Source organism: Blennius ocellaris, assembly GCF_963422515.1.
Source record: "Blennius ocellaris genome assembly, chromosome: 14".
Classification (NCBI taxonomy): Eukaryota; Metazoa; Chordata; class Actinopteri; order Blenniiformes; family Blenniidae; genus Blennius; species Blennius ocellaris.
This window is the reverse complement of record NC_137663.1, coordinates 12,393,638-12,413,951: the sequence shown is the minus strand read 5'-3', so window position 1 is coordinate 12,413,951 and position 20,314 is coordinate 12,393,638. Positions and strand designations below refer to the sequence as shown.

General features: G+C 40.6%; 1 protein-coding gene across 1 annotated transcript in view; it reads right to left on the bottom strand.

Annotated features, from left to right (window-relative positions):
• Positions 1 to 19,265, bottom strand: part of jade2 (jade family PHD finger 2) — a gene marked incomplete at its 5' end in the record, with an annotated part of 149,059 nt that extends 129,794 nt beyond the window's left edge. Inside the window, 2 exons of the mRNA XM_080508224.1 lie at positions 13,254 to 13,339; positions 19,202 to 19,265. Of these exons, the coding sequence (XP_080364350.1) occupies positions 13,254 to 13,339; positions 19,202 to 19,265 (150 nt within the window). The remainder of the gene's footprint in view (positions 1 to 13,253; positions 13,340 to 19,201) is intronic.
• Between the last annotated feature and the right edge of the window lie 1,049 nt (positions 19,266 to 20,314).

Here is a 20,314-nt window from a genome sequence, read left to right as displayed (position 1 = left end):
CCATGTGTTATACAGTGAACAAGATGGTTTGGAACTAAAGCGCAAAAGGAAAAAAAAAAACAACAAAACAAAACACCACAACCACGATACAAACAGAGAAAGAGGAAATGTTTCTTTAAAAGACAATAAAAGGCTATCTAGAAGATAAATGTGCACTGAGGAGCTGTCCCACATCAGCCAATAAACTGCCAGAAAAGTAATCAAGCCTGGATTAGCGCAAAGCCCAGGTGTTCTCACAGTAAATATCCTTTGTGTTTTTAATTACATGGCGTGCTCTATCTTGATACACTGCAAAGAGCGGTTCAAGCATTATCCAGTTCATGAAAGCACCTTCATGTGCAAAGTACTTGTTATCACATGTTGCATTTCAGGCAAGCATTTTTGGAATGATGAAAGGTAATTGCAGTCACATTTTTCTACCTTTTCCTTTGATGGCGTGCACGAGATTAAATTGTGAAACATTGAATATGCAGAGTTAAAACGTAGTTGATGCACACGCTGGTTTTAGGGCACCTCACAAATGGACATATTCAGTACGTGTATCTTTGGCATTCTATGCAATAATTTTGATCACCAATCACCAGCTAGTGCCATTCAAGACCGTTTTTTTTTTTTGGGGGGGGGAGTGAGGGGTGGTAGTTCTGGGTTTTCTTCGTGTCTGGCATGAGACATGGCTCAGATGGCAGCTTGTTCTTTGTGTGAGCGCAGCGGAGCAGGCACCATGCGGGGCACGGAGAGCATGGGCCTGAAGAAACCTTTCAGCGCCCTCGCTGCACTCTGCTTCGGCACAGGACGGATGAGAGGGAGGAAAGGGGCGTAAAAGCAACAGTGAAGGGAGTCGCCGCTATTATGCAGAAACATCTCTCGCGAACACGAATCACTCGCATCAACAGCCTTCACCAGCTTGACACTTTTCAAATAACACACAAAGGACTTGATAGAAATGTGAAAAGGATTTCCTCTTGCTCTTTCTATAGTCCCGGCTCCCCTCTCCGATCCCAAATATCACATCCGTACCTATTAGCCTAGCTTCGTGGCGCTGTGCCCTGAAAAGACACTCAGCCGACAATCTATGCCCCTCATTAGCGTGAGACGAGACAGAGAACAAGTCTTTTTGAGATTTCTGCGAACGCCGGCTCCTCGTCACAAGCTCCTGGCCTGGATGATGCGTGGAGCGGCGGCACGCCCCCTCCACGCCAAGGGCAGGCTGATTGCCAAGGCTTCACTCAAAGGTCACGCAATTAAGCTTTGTTCCCGCTTCAATAAGGCTTTGACTGACTGGTTGCACTCCCCGGTTTGAACAGATGTGATTTTTGGCCTCTAGAAAGCTGAAATGTTGCCCTCTGTTCACATCCCCCATTGTACGAGAACCCCACCCCTCCCAAAAAAAAAAAAATTTAAATAAATAAAATAGAAGAAATTATCATCAGTGCAGCTTGTCCACGAATATAAATTCAAATGTGTGTAGCTTAAAAGCTGCTGGGATTGAAGTTTGGTCGGGTTAAAGCTCATGTGTGTCCTTGGGCAAAGCCAGTGAACCAAACCTCTTCGTAACAGTTACAGTTACTCTATGACCACGTCCAACTGCACTGTGCTGTTTGCAGAGTCCAAAACATGCAGCAGTATCATAATTAGTAACATTATTAGAGAGACAGCATGCAATTCCATTAACTTTAAGTTTTAAAGGCATAGCAAAAAAGAAAAAGCAAAAAAAAAACAATCTGTTTCACATTGACAAAAAAAAGAAAAAATCAAGAAAAAAATCCATTTTTACAGCACTGGCTTGATGAGCATAGCATGCAGCTCCTAAAGCGCTCCAGTGGATCTGCTCAGTGGAGGCTGCACTTGTACTCTGCAACTCCCAGGTGTGAAAGTGTGTAAAATCATGAATATGAAGCAAGATGTTTCTGGGAGAGGGAAAGAGAGCGGGGGACCATGCTCAGAAAACCTTCCCTCAATAAATAAAGGTTAAAAAACTGGGTCACTGACAAGAAAGAGTGAAGGAGACTTAAGAGGCAGAAGCGATAAGCCAATTTCCCCCCGCAGAGTCCGATGCAAATATCATTCTTCGAATGGCAGCTGAGGCAGACGATCTGGTAAAATGGCAAGCAAAGGCTGGGGGAAGATGTGACCTAGTTTTTTTTTTTTTTTGGTGGGGGGGTGTGTGTGGCTGAAAACAACCAAAACAACTACATGATTAATGCTGCTGCGTGCGTCTGCATCCATAAGCAGTTGTCATGCTTCTTTCGCAGCAGACTTAATTAACAAGGACAAACAAACTTATTTAAATGAAAATCAACCCATGCTTCCGTCTTGAATCTCAACAGATATACGTGAAGTGCTGCTTTAGAACAGACAAAAGAGCCAAAACTTTGAATAGCATGGCACAGATCTATAGCTTGCGTCGCCACCGACGAGTGAATTAATTCAATCAAACTGATTAATTCAGTTGTTTGTCTTCATTCAATATCTGGCCATTTCCCATTTCTATTCTTCACTTATCCACCAGAAATCTCTCTCAAACCTTGCTGCCTGATCCTGGTTCTCAGATTCAAATAAGCAGCGTTGTCCCAATCCCATTACCATCCCTACCATCTGTACCCTTGTTTTTAGAGCTGCCTGTACACTTTGCCCCTGTGGTTCAGTTCGCTGCTTGGACCGCCTTCAGGTGACAGCAAGCCTTTTCATCTGCACCTTCATTAGCTCCATTTTTCATCCCCACTTCTGCTTCTTTGGTTTCACGATCCTGCTGGCGAACAGATTTTTTTTTTTTTATGAAGTCTTTATGTGTTGCCCCCTGATGCCCTGAACTCCACCCAGTCGATGCTGTGCTCAGGCCAAAATAAACACGAGGACTTGCAAATGAGAGCGGCTCGGCTCGGCCTCAGAATAGCACATCAACTTTGTATTAACGCCCACTCCATTGCTAAGAGCCTTCTGAGTCACTTAAAGTAAGAAACACATGTATAAATAACCATTTTTTATATATATATATATATATATATATATATATATATATATATAAAAAAGGAAAACTTCACTGAGAGAAAGTCCCGCAGTTATATAACATTGGTTTTTGATGCTTCACAATTTCGTCCTTCAGTCTTTTTCATCTGCTGTGGAGTCATGGCACTCACACCTGTGGTGGTTCATGGCACTGAGCATTAACAATGCGCATTACACTGGAGACTCGTTGAGAAAATAACAAACCTGTGTGGATGGTTTGTGGCGCTGAAGTGGTTTTCGCTATTACCTTACCTTATAGTCTGGCCCTAGGAGCCCTTCTGTGTGGAGTTTGCATGTTCTCCCGGTGTGAGTTTTATCCAGGTACAGCGCTTTCCTCAAACAGCCTAAACATGTGGTAAATACTAATGATTGTCAAATACCCCCCCAATACATATTTTCTGATAACTTACAGATAAACCCGCATTTCATTTGGATGTTAGGTTACCGTCAAAAGCAAGCATCACTGTGAGTTGCAACCCAACAGGTACAGCAACCGGAACCTTTTGATGCTTCGCCATGAAACCATCACAAATGACTGAAAGTAAAAATATGGGTCATTATCCCCATGAAAGGCAAGCACACACACACACACACACACACACACACACACACACACACACACACACACACACACACACACACACACACACACACACACACACACACACACACACACACACACACACACACACACACACACACACACACACACACACACACACACACACGATAACTCACTGGAAGGAAAACGCACAAAGACAAATGACACACTTAAACAAAGCAAATGCTCATGGGCAAACAAATACTCACTTTCCTATCCAGAAAAAAAAAAAAAAAACACATCTGATTATTGTTTATATTTTTCCAAGACGTTTTCTGGCCAGCGGTGTAAGTTTATGTCTCGCCAACAAACATTAGTGCTTTGCGATGGAAGCAGAACAATTAAAAAAAAAAAAAAAAGCCCTTCGGTTAAGTGTCATTAAATCAAATGCAAACAAACAAAAATGCTAAGAGTTTTGTTTAATCTTTAGAATTTGATGTGGGCAACACAATACATGTTCATCGAGGTACATGCAGTACTTTTCTGTTAAGTGAAATAAGTAAACAGTTTCCATCCATCCAATGACAGCATTGTGTTTAGAAAATATATTTTGTCTCCAGCTTTCAAAATGTTGAGTAAAATGAATCAGAATTCACATCTCTGCTCACATGTCATCTGTCATCATTTATTCATCATCCATTCACATCAGATCTTTGACTGAAGCACATCGCACCATTTCTGTCATTCCTAATCCATCTATCCACCTCTCTATCCATCCCTCCATCGCTCTTCACCTTATTTCTTCACCTTCAACAACCAAGCCGATCATTATCTCAACCTCCATACTGCCAATAATCCATCTTCATTTTATTTGCCTTCTTAGCATTGAAGGGTAAACAATGACTTTTGTTTTTTTTTTTAGATTTGAGCACCTGGCAGATGAGCGAAGGGAGTAACCCTGACAGTTTAATACAGCGGCTGGAAGCCGTGTGTGTGTGTGCGTGTGCGCGTGTGCATGTGTGTGTACTTGCATATGTTTGCACAGACTTCCCGGCTGGTACGGGGGGCGTCGGCATGCAAAGCCCTCCACCATCCATCCGGGCCGCTCATCTATTCTCATCCATTCACTGGGGCTTGGCACACGCGCGCACGCGGTGTTACACATCAACTCCAAGTTGTTTGCATCTGGTTGCCATGGATTTTCACAGCTGTTTATCCCACATCCTAATGAGCTTCAGCAGCTGCTTGCATCAAAGCCCGTACAGACACACACACACACACACGCTCAACACACACACACACACACCTATTCTGAACGGTACACATTATTATTCAATCATTTATCCATCTTAAACTATTAAACTACCATACATAACCCACCTTACATACTCGATACTTGATCATTTCTTGACAGCATTGCTATAAAGTTACTTAGTAGAAAGACATGATTTTTCTTTGTAAAGATAAAGATTGTTTTAAATATTTATTTAGCTCTGGACATTAGGACCCATTAAAATGTTTTATTATGCATTTTGTTTATTATTTTGTGTTACAAGCATCATTAGATACAGTATTCAGTTCACTGAGTAAAATTCTTAGGACAGTTTCACACTAGCATTGTTTGGTCCACTTCAGATATCCTGCTTTATTTCTGGAGGTGTGAAAGATAATCTGTACTCTGGTATGAACCAAACAAACTCGGAGGCGATTAAATGTTAGTGTCACAAGATAGAAATCTTTCCATAAGTGAAGGAAGAAAAAGGCGATAAGAAAGACGATAACTCTTGATGCTGCGGTAAAGATTTTGACGACACTCACACAAACATACAACCAAACGCATGCAGAATTGCATGTTAGCAGGTGCCAATAGCATGGGAAAAGGCTTCACTGAGTCCGGGAAGCACAGAAATCACACAGAAGTTGATCGCTCCCCACACACTCGCTCACCCTTTCATTTGTTTTCAAAGCACGACGTGTGCCTGTCATGCTGTCGTGAAGTCACCGCCACTCGAAACTGCAAGTTCATTTCCAACACAAGCTTTTGGCTTTTTGTTTAATTCAACTGTTTGTACAAATGGCAATCCACATCATTACCACTTGTAACATCTGGCAGCTATATTTGGCTTCAAAGACAACAATGAGCCCACACCATAGAGATTATAATGGCTTTGCCTGTGGTCCACCTTGAACATCTGGACGTCTTGACGCACATACAGCTGCCTCAGAGCGATAACTCACAATCTCAACGCACAAGTTGATTAAGAAAACACTTAAAAATGGTTCACACAGCTTGCCCATAGCCTGAAGTCATTTTCCAATGACCTAATTTGATTGTAATATTACTTCAACAAGTGTAAGTAATGAGGAGGAAAGGATGAGAGGTGATTTATGAGGTTTGTAATGTTTTCCATTACTTGGCTGCTTCGAATTTCTCCAATGCCAAAGAAGACGAACTTCATATCCTTCAAAGTTTACTTTTTTAGATATGGACACGGATCAGCATCAATGAAGACAGAAAGTAAAGACTGAAAAATAAATACAGTAAACACACTGAGTCCGTTTATATGAACACTACAAATCTGATCACAATCCATTTCTTTGGTTAACAATTTATTCATGTAAACAGAATAATGTAATATGCTTTATCAAATAAAGGCACATATCTGATTATGAAGAAAATTGGATTAATGCAGATTTCTGCCCAATTGTCTGATGTTTCCACATGTGTGCCAAATCTGATCTATCTCCTTCTGCTCATTTACTTTAAGTATGAAAAAAAAAGTAGAAAACACTTGCAACTAGACATAACAGAATCAAATGACAAAAAACAATAAACAGGATATGTGGTTGCCACTGTTGGACTAAGGAGACCAAATTCATGTTAAATGAAAAGCCTCAGCACAGCTAACATTCAAATGTGTTCAACAAAACAAGGCCAGATGTTTTAAAAACAAGAGGAAGTTGTGTGATGAGTTGAGTGTTGTTATTATGTACTTGTACCAAAAAAGCATCAGACCCAATTACCGTGATTAGATCTGATTACCGTCAGTTTGAGGATTTTTTTTTTTTTTTTACTGTCTTGTAAGGCTGGGGGAAAAAATCGATTTGTTCGATTAATGGAATTTGTAGCTTAAAAAATTATTTTGCAAAATACTTTTTTTTTTCCTCCACAGTTTTTTTGCATTTTTCATATTCCTTGCAGGCTTACGTAGTTATTATTGCACTTTTGCTTAAACCTTTTTTGAATGACGGCGCCTTTTATGTATTTTAACTCTGAGGACAATCACAGCAAGAAAGCTACACTTTTGACAATATATATGATGTCTGCAGTCATTTTGAAGTGCATTGAGAAAAAAATAAAAACGAAAATCTAATCTAAAATTTTTCTCTAAAGAATCGTTTGGGGTTTTTTTTATTGGCCAAATCGCACAGCCTTACAGTCATGTGAACAGAAGTTTATTAAGAAACAGTATTTATGTCATCCTAGATGTTCAGTGTTAATTTCATTCAACATTAAAGCTTCTCAGTTCAGACTCACTGTAAGAAGTGAGAGAATCTCCTCTTCGACCGGCTCGCTGCTCTATAGTGGAGACAACTGGTATCTTTGGTAATGCTAATGAGCAGGAAGCTGACACCGGATCAGATTAAATGGAACAGTTCTGTTCAAACAGACGAGGTTTCTAATTGGTAACTGGATTTACCATCTCTATTGTGTTACTGTGGAGTGAAGTGCCATGGACTGTGTGTGTGTGCATGTGTGTGTGCATGTGCGTGTGCGTGTGTGCGTGAGAGAGCACATCAACAGTACCTTCTCTCTTCACCTCAGCACAGCAGTCATGAGTTTGATACCAGTACAATTACATTCTCTGTAAATTCAAAATGTACATGCAGCTCAGAGTTATCTCATTATATCCTCATATATATGATAAATACTGCCATTCCAGTGACTGAAAACTGTGATTTATACACACAAACCACAATCTGAAACTTATTTTAATCGAGAATTGCATGTCTTAAAGAGCTTTACATACTCACTGCGATGTTACAGGCAAGAAGCCTTTTCTCCTCACAGCATCAAGACCCGTTTGATTCCATCTTGGAGTGTTTCTCTTTTCAGTTTGCATGTTCTTACTGAGCATGTCTAATTACATCTCCTCTCCATCTGCTTCTATACAGTCATTCCAATGGACAAAACACTACACGTGAGAAAATATGAGTAAATGAAAAATCCCAGACTTTGGTTGTGACTGATGAGGGGGGAAAAGGGCCTTTAAAATAAAAGGAAATTATAGAGTGCCTTTCCCTTTGCCGTCTTTGCCAGGGACTTCACACCAACCTGCTTTCTTCCTCAGCAGCGAGAATGGATTAATTCATACTTATTAACTGTTGGGCTGATTGCGAGCCACAGCTTTTTACTAACTGCCAAGTTGTAAACTGTATAATGTCACAAATTAGTACTTTGCTCGTGATATAACTCATACAATTAGAACAGATCATTAGACCATAGTTTGGCATGGGGACGAATGCTTCAGAGCTCATTTGTGCTCCGAGCCGCACTAATACAGAAACGTTGAATTTCAGTTAAAATCACAATCCTTTGATTCACCCTGTAACCATATGGCACAATGAACTACATTTTCCACATTTACACTGAAATTAAACCATCATATGCACACGTGGTCGTGTATTAGGTGTAATCCAAAACTTTTCTATTCATAAAATAACTCAGATCTCCTTAACAACCAACGATCCTCATTAAAATTCTGGACAACATGAAGAAAAGCTATTAAACATTGAGTGCTAAAGGTCTGGTTCCCATTATTGCTCATATTTGGTCATTTTGATTGCGTATAAAGAAGACCTATGCACACCGACTTTCATACAAGAAACACCACATGGAGAAAATAAAAGATTCAAAGGAAACAAGGAATCTGAAATCTGACAATCTCCATCTGACTATACGGTACAAAATTTCAATGCCACACGCCCAGAGGAAACCCCCCCCAGAGTGAAACGTGTGTGTGTGTGTGTTTCTGTCTCGATACATTGTGACAAGCTTCCTCCAACCAATGTGTGTGCGTGCGTGCATGTGCGTGCGTGTCCTCTGCCCGTGTTAGTGTTTTGACAAGTGTCACACAATCCTCGGGGGAAGAGTCGGGGAATTCCTCTGAAAAAGGGGAGCTTTGCTTTTGTCACAAGAGATGAGGCCGAACGCAACTTAAAACGGAGTCCTCGCTCTTGACTGGTGAGTCGAGTGTCACCGCAGCGGCGTTGCATTGCAGCGCATCATTTTAACGCGAGCTTCCTCTGTGCAGCGAGCACCAACGAATCGACCCGCTCCGTTTCCTGCCGCTGTGTTTTCTTTCAACCTGGCGCTTCCAACCATTAACCACCAAGGATGTGCGTTCTGTGCGCGTGTTCGGTTTGTCACAATGGCATCCTGTTTGTCGATGACATTGCCACATTTGTTTTTCAATTACCACCCTCATTTCAACCGAGATAAAAATGCCTATATGAAAAGAGAGAGGAAGCATTTGACGATGTCCTCCTTCCGCCAAGTGAAACCGTTCAAACCACTTCCAAGTAAAGTCAAGCGCGGAGTGGAAGGCGCAAATAGAGAAGGCTCATTTTTAGAAAAGAGCTACGTTGTCATTACAAGACCAGAGTGTTTACCATTTGCCACACCTCCCTCAAGCCAGAGTGAGTATCATCCCATAAACTCGCCCACATTTTCGAGCCACTGTTTAAATTCCTTCTCAGCAGAGATACTCGGATCAGCACGTTTTCCATTTCCTAAAAACATCACCTTTTCAACTCTGTGAAAATTTTGCTCATTTTCTAAAGCACTTAGTTTCAGGTCGTATCTGGTAAAGTTTTTCAAACAAAAAAAAAAAAAAGACATGCCACGCTTTTCAGAAAAAGCTTAATGAAGGTACTGATCTGATAAGCGAGCAAAGATGGGAAAACTCCAATCGAACCCACCTGAGGGTAAAAACCAGATGCTATTTTGAAAGGGAACTAACAAGCACGATAGCCTTGCAGGCTACTTGTACAATCCCAACACCAAATGCCACATGTAAATGTGACATTTGGAAGTTGTTGATCTATATTAACCAAATTTATCTACTCTGATACAAAGAATACATCTTCACCTTTTCTGATTATTCAGGTCAAGGGAGTAAAACATTCAATCCCCTAAAAAAAAGAATGCAAAAATAGCACACTTCTCTAAAAGCTGCATAAGCCAGATTCTTCCTGACTGTTTTATGTTCATGCTCAGGCTGCTATCCACCATCTTTAAACCAAAGAAAAACCGAGCTGCATTAAAGTGGTTAAAAGCAGAAACCTTCCAGGTAAACCAAAAAAAAAAAAAATGACAAAGAAAAATTGAATATGACTGAAACTGACAACTGTTCAAAGATCCCTTGTGTTTTCATCATTAGCAGAACAAGATGAGCAGAAGTTCATGACCTTTGGGTTGTACGACATGCAAGTTGCTGGAACTGCCTCAAGACACTTCACACGCGGTCGATAGTTATCACTTAGCTTTCTCACAGACGGCTCCTTTGTCACTTCATCAACTTGCTGTCAAAATACGAGCTGCCCTTTGAAAATACCACCACTGGTGTAATTACCATATAGGAGTCACGAAGATTCTCGGTTCAGCCAAGTCAAGATTTTGGTGTGCTGCAAATAAAACTCCACTAACTGGAGTGTCACACTCCACATCCGGCTATGCACATTTTTTTTTTTGTTGCCACTTCTCCAATCTTGTTCAGCTTTGGCACTTTGAACGTTAAGAAAAAGTAATAGAGCAAATGGGTTTTTTTCGTTTTTGTTTTTCTTTGCGTATGTGGCCTAAAAGCCAGTCATGGTGCAAATCACTACAACATACAAGGAAAGTGACACACAAAAAATATAACTTGAGAGAGGCTGCTCATTTTTAACACCTGGTGCATCATAATGTATGTATGTGCATGATTGTCTAGTTTGGGAAAAAGTGAGAATAAACAAAAAGTTAGGAATGTCAGTCAGATGCTGTGTGACAGTTCATCTGAAGCACAGACAGGCATTGAGGCAGACTTGAGTATAAAAAATACTGAAAATAAATAAAAATGTGGGGTAAATAAACTAAGCGCATACTTCTTGTCATGAAGAACATCTTATCTTTCATCCAAGCACTTTTTTGTTTTTATGGGACCAAAGCATAAAGACATATCATGATCAAGTTATTGATGTGAACAAAGATAGTTGTAAGAAAGTGGTAATAGCTAAAGAATAGACGGAGGGGGGGCAGCGAGATTTGTCAATGCCTCTCGAGCAACACTTCTTCCACTCAACGTGTGAAGCTTTCCTGACAAGTGTTCGGATGCACTTGCTACTCTCGACTTTAGAACTTTACACTGAACCTTTGTCAGGTGTCACTCGCCCTTTTCGTTTGCTCAACCTCCCCCCCCCCGTCACTCGCATCCACCAAAAACGCAAGAAAAGAAGAAAAGAAAAAAAACCGAGATGACTGTAAAACATCATTTTATGAAAGAGCAGCACGCCCCAGAGCCAGGAGGCTGCATTATGAAAGGGAACGTGGCCCCTGGCTCTTCAGCTGAGGCCCGGGTCAGAGCAAAGAGCTACAGTAGTAATTACTGAGAGTCTGATTGCTGACAGGACCTTCCAACAGCCTGTGGTTAACTGGATAGAGCTGAGGGGGAGGAAGCTTCAAATGCACAACCCTGACAGATGCTCTGTTGATGACTTGTACTTCAGGGTGGTTTGGGGCCATGCATGCCATTTTAGCTTTATTCATTCTCCTTTGAAAAGTTAAAAAAGAAAAAAAAAGAAAAAATCATTTGTGCTCCTCTGCTTCTTCAGTTTCCCGGAGAAAAGACGGGGAGGAATCACAGCGGAGGTGAAACAAATTACCCTTTGGAATGGTATAAATTCAATTTGTGAAAAGATCTTTGTCATTGAACAGTTCTTCATTCAGTTCATCCTTCATTTTTTTTTTTTTTTTTTTTTTTTTTAAGGTGGAGGTAGTTTCTTCCGAGTGGTAGAAATTATTTTTGGAGGCAAACTCTTCAAACAGCAGGAGACGAGTTCTCCCTAAACAGATTTGAACCCACTTCAGCGACAAAGTGGGAGGAATGTGTGATTGTGGCAGGCAGTGCCTTGCCACAACTGGTCGAGAGCACCATTTTCCAACCGGATTATGCCAGTTTTTTCCTCAGGGTGGTCATTTGAGAGCCCTTGGGATCATTCATCATGACCATATGAATGTCCCAACCTGGTACTTTAGCCACCCCAATTTGTGCCATCAGTGTGCATGGTTGATGTCGCTGTGGTGACGGAGATGACTGTATTTACATTGGACAGAAGTGTTTGTTTCACTCGTATACAACTGCAGCTGCTTTTGCAATATTGAAACTAGAAGGCTAATTCATGAAGTTTGTCTTGGATTCAAGAAATGTATTTAGTTAAGTAATATTGCAACTATCTAAAAAGGCCTTGGATGCAACGCATCGCTACTGTACAAATTACAAATTCTTCTTCATTGTAATAAAGTGGATCATTTGGACGAATCTGTGCTTTATTACGTTATTTATTTTTCAAGCAACTTTCTACCATTATTCATTTCATTTGCAAATAAACACCTTAAACTTCGAGGAGGACAACTCAACGTTTAAGACATGAAGAGAGAAACAGTCAACACAGAGAAAAAACACAAATGAGCTTCCCGTTTTCAATATAAAACATATCTATTTAAACTGTTCATGTTGACGCTTTGAAGAAACGCTATAATGGCACAACAACGCTGATGTTAACTATGACAGTGTTCTATATTATATTGTATTTGAAAACTTTTTTCTAATTATTATACGTTTGTAAGTTTTTACCTTTCTACCCATTTACTTTAAGTAAATAATAACCCATTTGATTTGAGGGCTAAATATTATTATTTCTTTATATTACTTCAGAATAAATATTTCTCACCCATATATTACTTTAATGACCCAACATTTCAAAGCAAAAATGTATAGATTCACATTTTTAAAAGAGAGTAGAAATGAATGTGGAACTTTCAATTATCAACACTGATTTCAGCCTGAGCAGATGAGATAAAAGATAAAAGATAAAACCTTTGTGCGTCTGTCAGTACAGTTTATGTATCACAGACATAAGAGGAAAAACATCCAAGCAACTTGAAACACATTCCACATCCAAGCAACAGCCAATAAAAGGTGTCACTTTTCACTTTTGTACAGTTGAAAACCTTGACCTTTTTACTCTTATTTAAGTAGACACTTTATTAATCCGAGTGGTTCTACTTTTACCGTTTTTTTTTGCACAAGTATTTGCACTTCTACTCAGGAATGAGAGTGATGTTGCCACCTCAGGCATTCATCGGCTGCAGCTGCTGTGACACATGAGCCTGTGCAGAAACCACACGCATTAATCCAGAGTTTCAGCTGGCTGCAGATTTTGCACGTTTCCTCCAATTCATTTCATGAAAAGGGATTACAAATGGTGCAAACCACTCCAGAAAAAAAAATGCATGGCTTTAAACCATGTATGAAAACTGGGAAAAACCACAACAAATATCTTTTACAGGCGGCACTGAGGTGGAACGACACTGCAGGCTTGTAATGGTCAAATACAGAGAGAATCAAACCCGCCGGAGTCACTGAACCAAAGTTCCACACAAACTTACTTCCGATGGTTTCGGGTGCTGGTGTCGGACCCATGTGCTGCTGGTGCCCGTATTTTTAGAAGACCTGGACCACGACGTCACTTGACCTGCAAAAAAATAAATAAATAAAAAATAGTACAACCATGGTTGGTGTGATGACAAGAGAAATAATATGTTCAAACAAAGAAACAAGGCTTTTCTGATGGCCTTTGTCAATACACAGCTCGGGAGTAAATGTGTTCACATCTTGATATATTTGGAGTGATAATCAATCTTGTCTGTGTTTGGTTAGTCAAAGATGTTCAATGAGTGCAAATGTAGGCAAAATGAAGAACAGGACTCTGGCTGATGATCTGACCTTATCTATTTGAATTCAAACCAAAGAAATTTGATTGTTTCATAAGAGATCCTTGATCAAAACCCTGCAGCAATCATGAAGCGGCAGAAACATTGTTAAAAGAAAAAAAAAAAGGAGTTTTTGAACGAGCGTGACACAAGTTGTAACACTTGTAATTCACAGTGACGGAGGCAATTCAAATGCTACAAAGAAAGCAGCCAAACAAAAAGCAGTTTCGAAGCAGTACCACTACTCCGAGTCAGACTTCTAATTGAAGCAGACTGATGATGATCTATTAAGAGCTTTAATAAGTAATGACAGTATAAATAGCATCTTGTTAAGCCGTTAGTCCACAGTGGTCCTTTACAACCTCATTAATACACAACTTAAATGCAATTAACCAGACACGAGAGCCAATCCCACCCACTACTTCAATTAACAGCCCTGCGTGGGTTTTTTTTTTTTCCACGTGCACGTATACTAATGTATGTGTATATAGGCTTTAATGATAGGAAGAGAGAGAGAACAAGTGAGTGTGTAATTTGATTTATCCCATTTTCCTACATTTTCTTAAATCACAAAAAAAAAAAAAAAAAATCGCTGCAACAGATGAAAGATAAAAGCTTATTTTCATGGGTGCACTGTGAAGAAGAACGTCATTAAAAAAAAAAGCATCAAATTGCCAATTAAATTACATCACACTGGCATAATAGAAAACACAATACTGTGTAATGTAGCACATTGTGACCGTGACTCTATGCGAGTGTGCGCGTGTGTGCTGCCTCCCACTCAACATATTTCCCTTGCCACCACCAGCAGTACTGCCACCATGCTAATTTTACTGGTGACGCGCGAACAACGAACTGCGCCGAGGGCAGAGCTGCTGTCAGGGCCTGTCGTCGAAATCACTGGCTCCCTTTCCCGCCCCCTAACAAACACACATGCGTGCATACATGGTAGCGAGACACAGCCGAATATACACGGCGTGTATCACATTGAATATTTATTTGATATAGGAATGCGCAGTCAACCGTCACAATTTGCTCACGCACTCATTCAGCGTTTCAACCGAGTTGTACAATTCTGTGTATATCCATTATAACATTCAGATACTCAAATGCATTTTGACTGCAGCCTCGTGTTTGTTTTTTATTTGTAATTCAAGTACGTTTTCACTTAGCGGTTTCTGACCGGTGGCAACTACATTATTTGATTTCTCCTATTTCGTACCATGGTAAAGATTGGTACTCAAAAAAGTTACAACACAGAATTTTTTTTATTTTTTATAATCCATATCCAACTCACAGCCTTATATGTATCTGAGTGGCAGAAAGCCTTTGGCACCATTGTCATTTAAACGGGGCCTAAAGAGAGCTCGTCTCCATCCATCTATCTTCATGTGCAGCTTTATCCAAGTAAAAGTTTACAGTACCTGAACATACCACACAATACATTGGCAGCTATTTTCTTATTTTGGTTTATCACACAACCAACAGCTCTACAAAAAAACAAGAGAGAGCACAAGCACAAGTTACAATTGCACTCACAAACAAGTGCCACTTTCAAATTTAAAGGCGTCATTTCAATTAAGAGCAATGTGGTATTTAGTGCAGAGTTCATGTAAATACTAGGTTTTAGTTTGGAGTTGTTCAACTATCTCGTACATAAGAAAGCTTTGTGGTAGATTGTGACAGTGGGAGGACTAAATTTGCCCTAAAGCCTTTGTGTTGAACCGCTCCCTACCAAGACATTGTTGTTCTTATTATTTGTCACAGTTTTATACAGACTAGTTGATTTGTCAGTCTGCGCATTTTTTGGAACAAAAACAACACAAACACATTCTTAATGAGGCGAAACATCCTGCGGTCAGGGCAACGGTCATGATTTATACGAGCGTTAGCGTGTCCACCATGAATGAAAGTCAAAGCAGCCTCCTAACAAAGTCAGCGTGTGTGAATCAGCGGCACATGACTCCGCGGGAGCGGGAGTTGTTATGGGTATATGCGTGTTGTCGACTTAAAAATATTTGGCGGGATTGTCCTCTAATCTGCTGGACTTTTTTTTTTTTTTTTTGTGGTGATTTACAAGCCTCTGCATTCCAGTGTGTGTGTGTGTGTGTGTGTTGCATCCACACAACCCACATAAGGCAGCTGCAGGACTCCATCACTGTGGCCAGATAACCAAACAGGCCGCGGCACAGTTGGAGGTTACCATCATGGCCGTGTGTTAATTAAAAGCCACGCTTGGTGCACAGCAGCCAAAATTATCATGGGCATCCTTCAATTAGAAACCCGATAACTTGCAGTGAACAGATGCAGCTGGAGCCCACACTGCACTGGCCAGGGGACGCCAACAGCTTCGGGGCTGGTTATAAAGCCGGCCGCACGGCCTTCAGCACAGGGGTGGTTCGGTCAGGTCTTGAAGAGCAGCCTGTTAAACCTGCTGTAAAATACATTATACATGCAGACCTGTGACCACAGAACAGTAAAACCTGACCAGAGGTCAATTCAACCTGTGGTGTAAACAGCTGGATTGAGGTTTGGCTGGCTGGCTAATTCAGAAATCATCTGTCTGTAGATCTGAAATGAACATGAGCTGTTCAAAGTTTTAAAATATAGAGCCTGCAGGATTATATTTTATTAAATCAATACATCTTTTGTAATTTTTGTGGTTTAAAAAAAAAACACTGGGGAAAAAGGTATAGTTTTTGGGTTTTTTGTAAAATGTCTTAATTGAAATTGGATTTTTTTTTTCCCCCCACAAGAATGATACACAAGTGCTTGGCATCATTTTCATTCCTGGCACCAAACTGACGAAACTATTGGGTCTGCTTTGTCATTACGTAACACAATTCTGTGTTTATTTTAACTACTTTGACTGAGAATAAAACTAATGAAATCAACAGAGTTTGGGAAGACCAATCCAAAAGTATCTTACCATCATTTACGTCGTGGTTCACTAAAGTGTTTGATTTTCATTCTTTTCTCGCCCGACAGTGCCATGAGAATGGCCCAACAAATATATTTGTTTCTCATTGCCAAACGCCAAGAATTATTCATGCTGAGCTGATAGAAGCCAAAAAGAATTGCATTCAAAATTAGATTAAAATTGCTAGCTGACTAAACCTTTTTTTTTTTTTTTTTTTTTGAAGATCAGCTGTGAGAGCCAAGTATGCTTGTGGAACATTGCATGTCAAAGGCTGTTTATTATCAGCTGAATTTCAAGCCGAAGCTGCCAGCGATGGTAATGTGGTAGTCTGGCCAGATGTTCCAAACATCATGCAGAATATCTCTTCATAGCGGCCTGTCTGCTGCTTTGTTTATAAGTGGTTATTTGAGTCCGTGTCATGACTCTGAGCAGAAAACATATCAGCCTGTCAAACTATGCATTCTTCGTCTAATCATCATTTATCACACTGCCAGCAAATGACTTCCAAAGCACATAAGGCCCTAGTCGCTAAGTAAATTGAACACCACAAATGTGAGATGTGGGTTTTATTGACTTTGCAGCCACAGTCGTGTGTGTCTTAAGTGCCTGATTTATAGAAAGCGTCAGCTCAGAAGGCTCCTGGACCGTGCGTCAGCCGAGATCTGCACGCAAAGATCACCAAACAAAGTTCCAGTGAAACAACTCCAGTTCAGTACAACTGCAGCAAATCGAATCTCTGTCTCTCGGACAATCAATTCCATGCTACTTTTTTCCAGGTGATCATTGTCACAAGACAATGGAAATTCACGATGAAGGACGGAGCGGCTCACAGTGCCGCAGGTGGTTAAATAAAGACCGTTTCATTAAAGAAGTGAAATGAGCTCCGTGAATGTCCCATCAAAAGAATGAAGAGTGCGCCTGCGGCGAGGTATACCGGTGTTGTTGTTTTTTCTTTTTCTTGTTCAACTCAACCACTTCTTTGTGGTTATATTGTTCCCAATACATCCATATCTAATTGTTCAATTATTTCTGGAGCACCACGTTTCATGAACGTTATTCAATTCCACTTTATCAGCAGGAGTCAATCTCTTGTTTATTTCTGACAGGTCTCCACAATTGATCAAATCACTCACAGATCTGTTGGGTTTGTTCTCAGTTGACTGGAGTCCAGCAAATCAACAACAAAAGACTAAATGAAAGTGATCAACACGCATTGAGCGCGAGGCTCCCACTGACTCCGAAGCGAGTAAAGACAATCTACATTCATCACCACCTGCGCCTCCCACTTCTAATAATTACATTTTAAACAGTCCACCAACATATTTATTTACTGTTAACAGCATCATTAGATAAAAAAAATATGAACATAAGCTTCCCGTTTCCAATTATTCGCTACATATCATATTCAGCCATCATATTCTGATGAACCAACATTCGTTGCCTTTTAGGCGTCTGTTTAAATGACAGCGATGCTCGGAGTCGCTGAAAATGCAACTTATTGAAAACGGCTCCAAGGTGGAACTTTTCAAGAACCGCTTGGGTTCCATTGCCGTGTAAACGGCGAAAAATGCAACTTTTCTGAAACGCTGCTACTGCTGCACCACGGCTGTACTAAATAGTTGTTCTGCACAGTGTGAACAGTGTTTGGTTACAGAGTGGCATGACTTCCAGTGGCTTGGCATGCTAACTACATCGTTTTCAGTACATTGCAAACGGGACCTGTAAGACAACCAATCACAAACCAGGGAAGCGTGCTAACCACTGTCCCACAAAAAACAAAGACCATTTTATTTAACCCACACCTCCAGAGTTCTATAACGACCTACACTCTTCACTCCCAACAAGGCAGCAGCCAACATATTCACTGAGTAGAGGATAAATTGATCAGCATACTGAGAAATACAGTCAATAAGTTAGAGTTTGCTAAATATTTTAACATTTATGGAACATTTACTCAAATCAGATGTTCTCAAAAGAATGATGAACATGTTAAAGCTAAGTTTTTAATTTGGTCAGCCTCGTGTGACCATGAGCTTGATAAAGTGGTATGGATAGATGGATGGCCAATTCGATTCTCATGAAATATTTGTTCTTTCTCACAGACAGACAGGAAATGGTAATCTATTAGTTTACCTTAACACGGTGTTGAAGAAATATTTAATTTCCCAATAAAACCAGACATTTTATTCAGATTATTATGACTTCACTGTCAACACATCTCATTGCAAACGGTATTTCGTGTCATACCTGACAGCTGCTGTATATATATTTGTATTGTAGCCGTAGTTTAAAATGGGAAGTCTTAATGAGCAGAGGAAGTTAAAAAATGAAAGAAAAAAAAAAACCCCAGTGAGACAGGAGGAAAGTCTGCATGCAGAACGAATGTGAGGAGTCCTCTGTGGGAGCTGACTAAAATCAGGCCGCTCTCTCCACAACAGCAGCAGAGGAACTCACTTTACCTCACATTGGCTTTTTCCCACACACACACACAAACGCGCACGCGCACGCGCACACACACACACACACACACACACACACACACACACACACACACACACACACACACACACACACACACACACACACACACACACACACACACACACACACACACACACACACACACACACACACACACACACACACACACACACACACACACACACACACACACATTCTCTGAATTCCTCCCTCTCCAACTTACTGTCAGTGGTGTCAGAGTCATTGCTGCTCGTGGAGTATTTTCTCCTCTTCTTTTCGCTCTCCATCTGTCAGGGGGGTGGCAGGCAGGGAGGGAGGGAGGGAGGGAGGAGGAGGAGGTGGGGGGCAGAAGAGGAGGTAGGAAGGGGGGCAAAAAAAGAGAGAAAAACGACGAGTGAGAAGATGTTCGCCATGAAAACACAAGTGTTAATGAAATAATGCGCCGATGGCACCAATCTGTCAGAGCCTCCAGCAGGCAGGCTGCCAGAATAAACGGAGTTGATCACCGTTACACATTAGCGCCTCGGACTTGCTGGGAACTTCACAATATTACAGTTGTTCCACTTCCTCACATATCGTGGGAGTCCTTGTACAAGCGGGTTACGATTTCATTCTGTATCAGTGTCGTACTGACTGTGCCCTCCTGCGATCCTGAGATCGGAGCGGCTCTTTAATTGTTCTGCATTGTTCTTTGTTCGTTATTATAAAGTCAACCCAAGGCACATAGCAGTAGTGTTTCCTCATAATAACAACTCTCAAAAGCTAATCTCATGAGCTTCCATTATTTTGTTCATTTGTTACTCCATCGTTCAAATCAAGAGAAGCCACAATGAAAAATGTCAGAAGGAGAATTGTGAAATTCAGTTCCACATATGAGGATGAGGTTTCTTTGCTGCCTTCAGGGGGCGTCACAGCAGACGTTTGATTTTGCACAGTGGTCCCATCCCAAACCTTATTTCGATTTTCTGAATTACCAAAAGTGTGAAGCTGCATGCAAACAACTAAATCAAACTTTTTTCCCATGGATGACAAAGATAAAGTGGGACATTGCCACCATATTGCTTTATATTGTAATTGATTTCAAGGAGCTGGTTAGTATTTCCACTGTTCCACAACACAAGTACAAAAGCTACAGCACAAACACACAAACCACTGCGACTGCACACGCCACGACACAAACACAAAGAGCCACAAAGAGAGTAAGTGAGCAACAGGCTGCTTGACTCGCAGAGTGTGGCTTTTGTAATTGTGTTGTGGTGATGAGCTATAAATGATCTAACAATATATTCAATGTAAAATAAACCAGAAAATATATTTTGATTTAGTGGTGGTAATA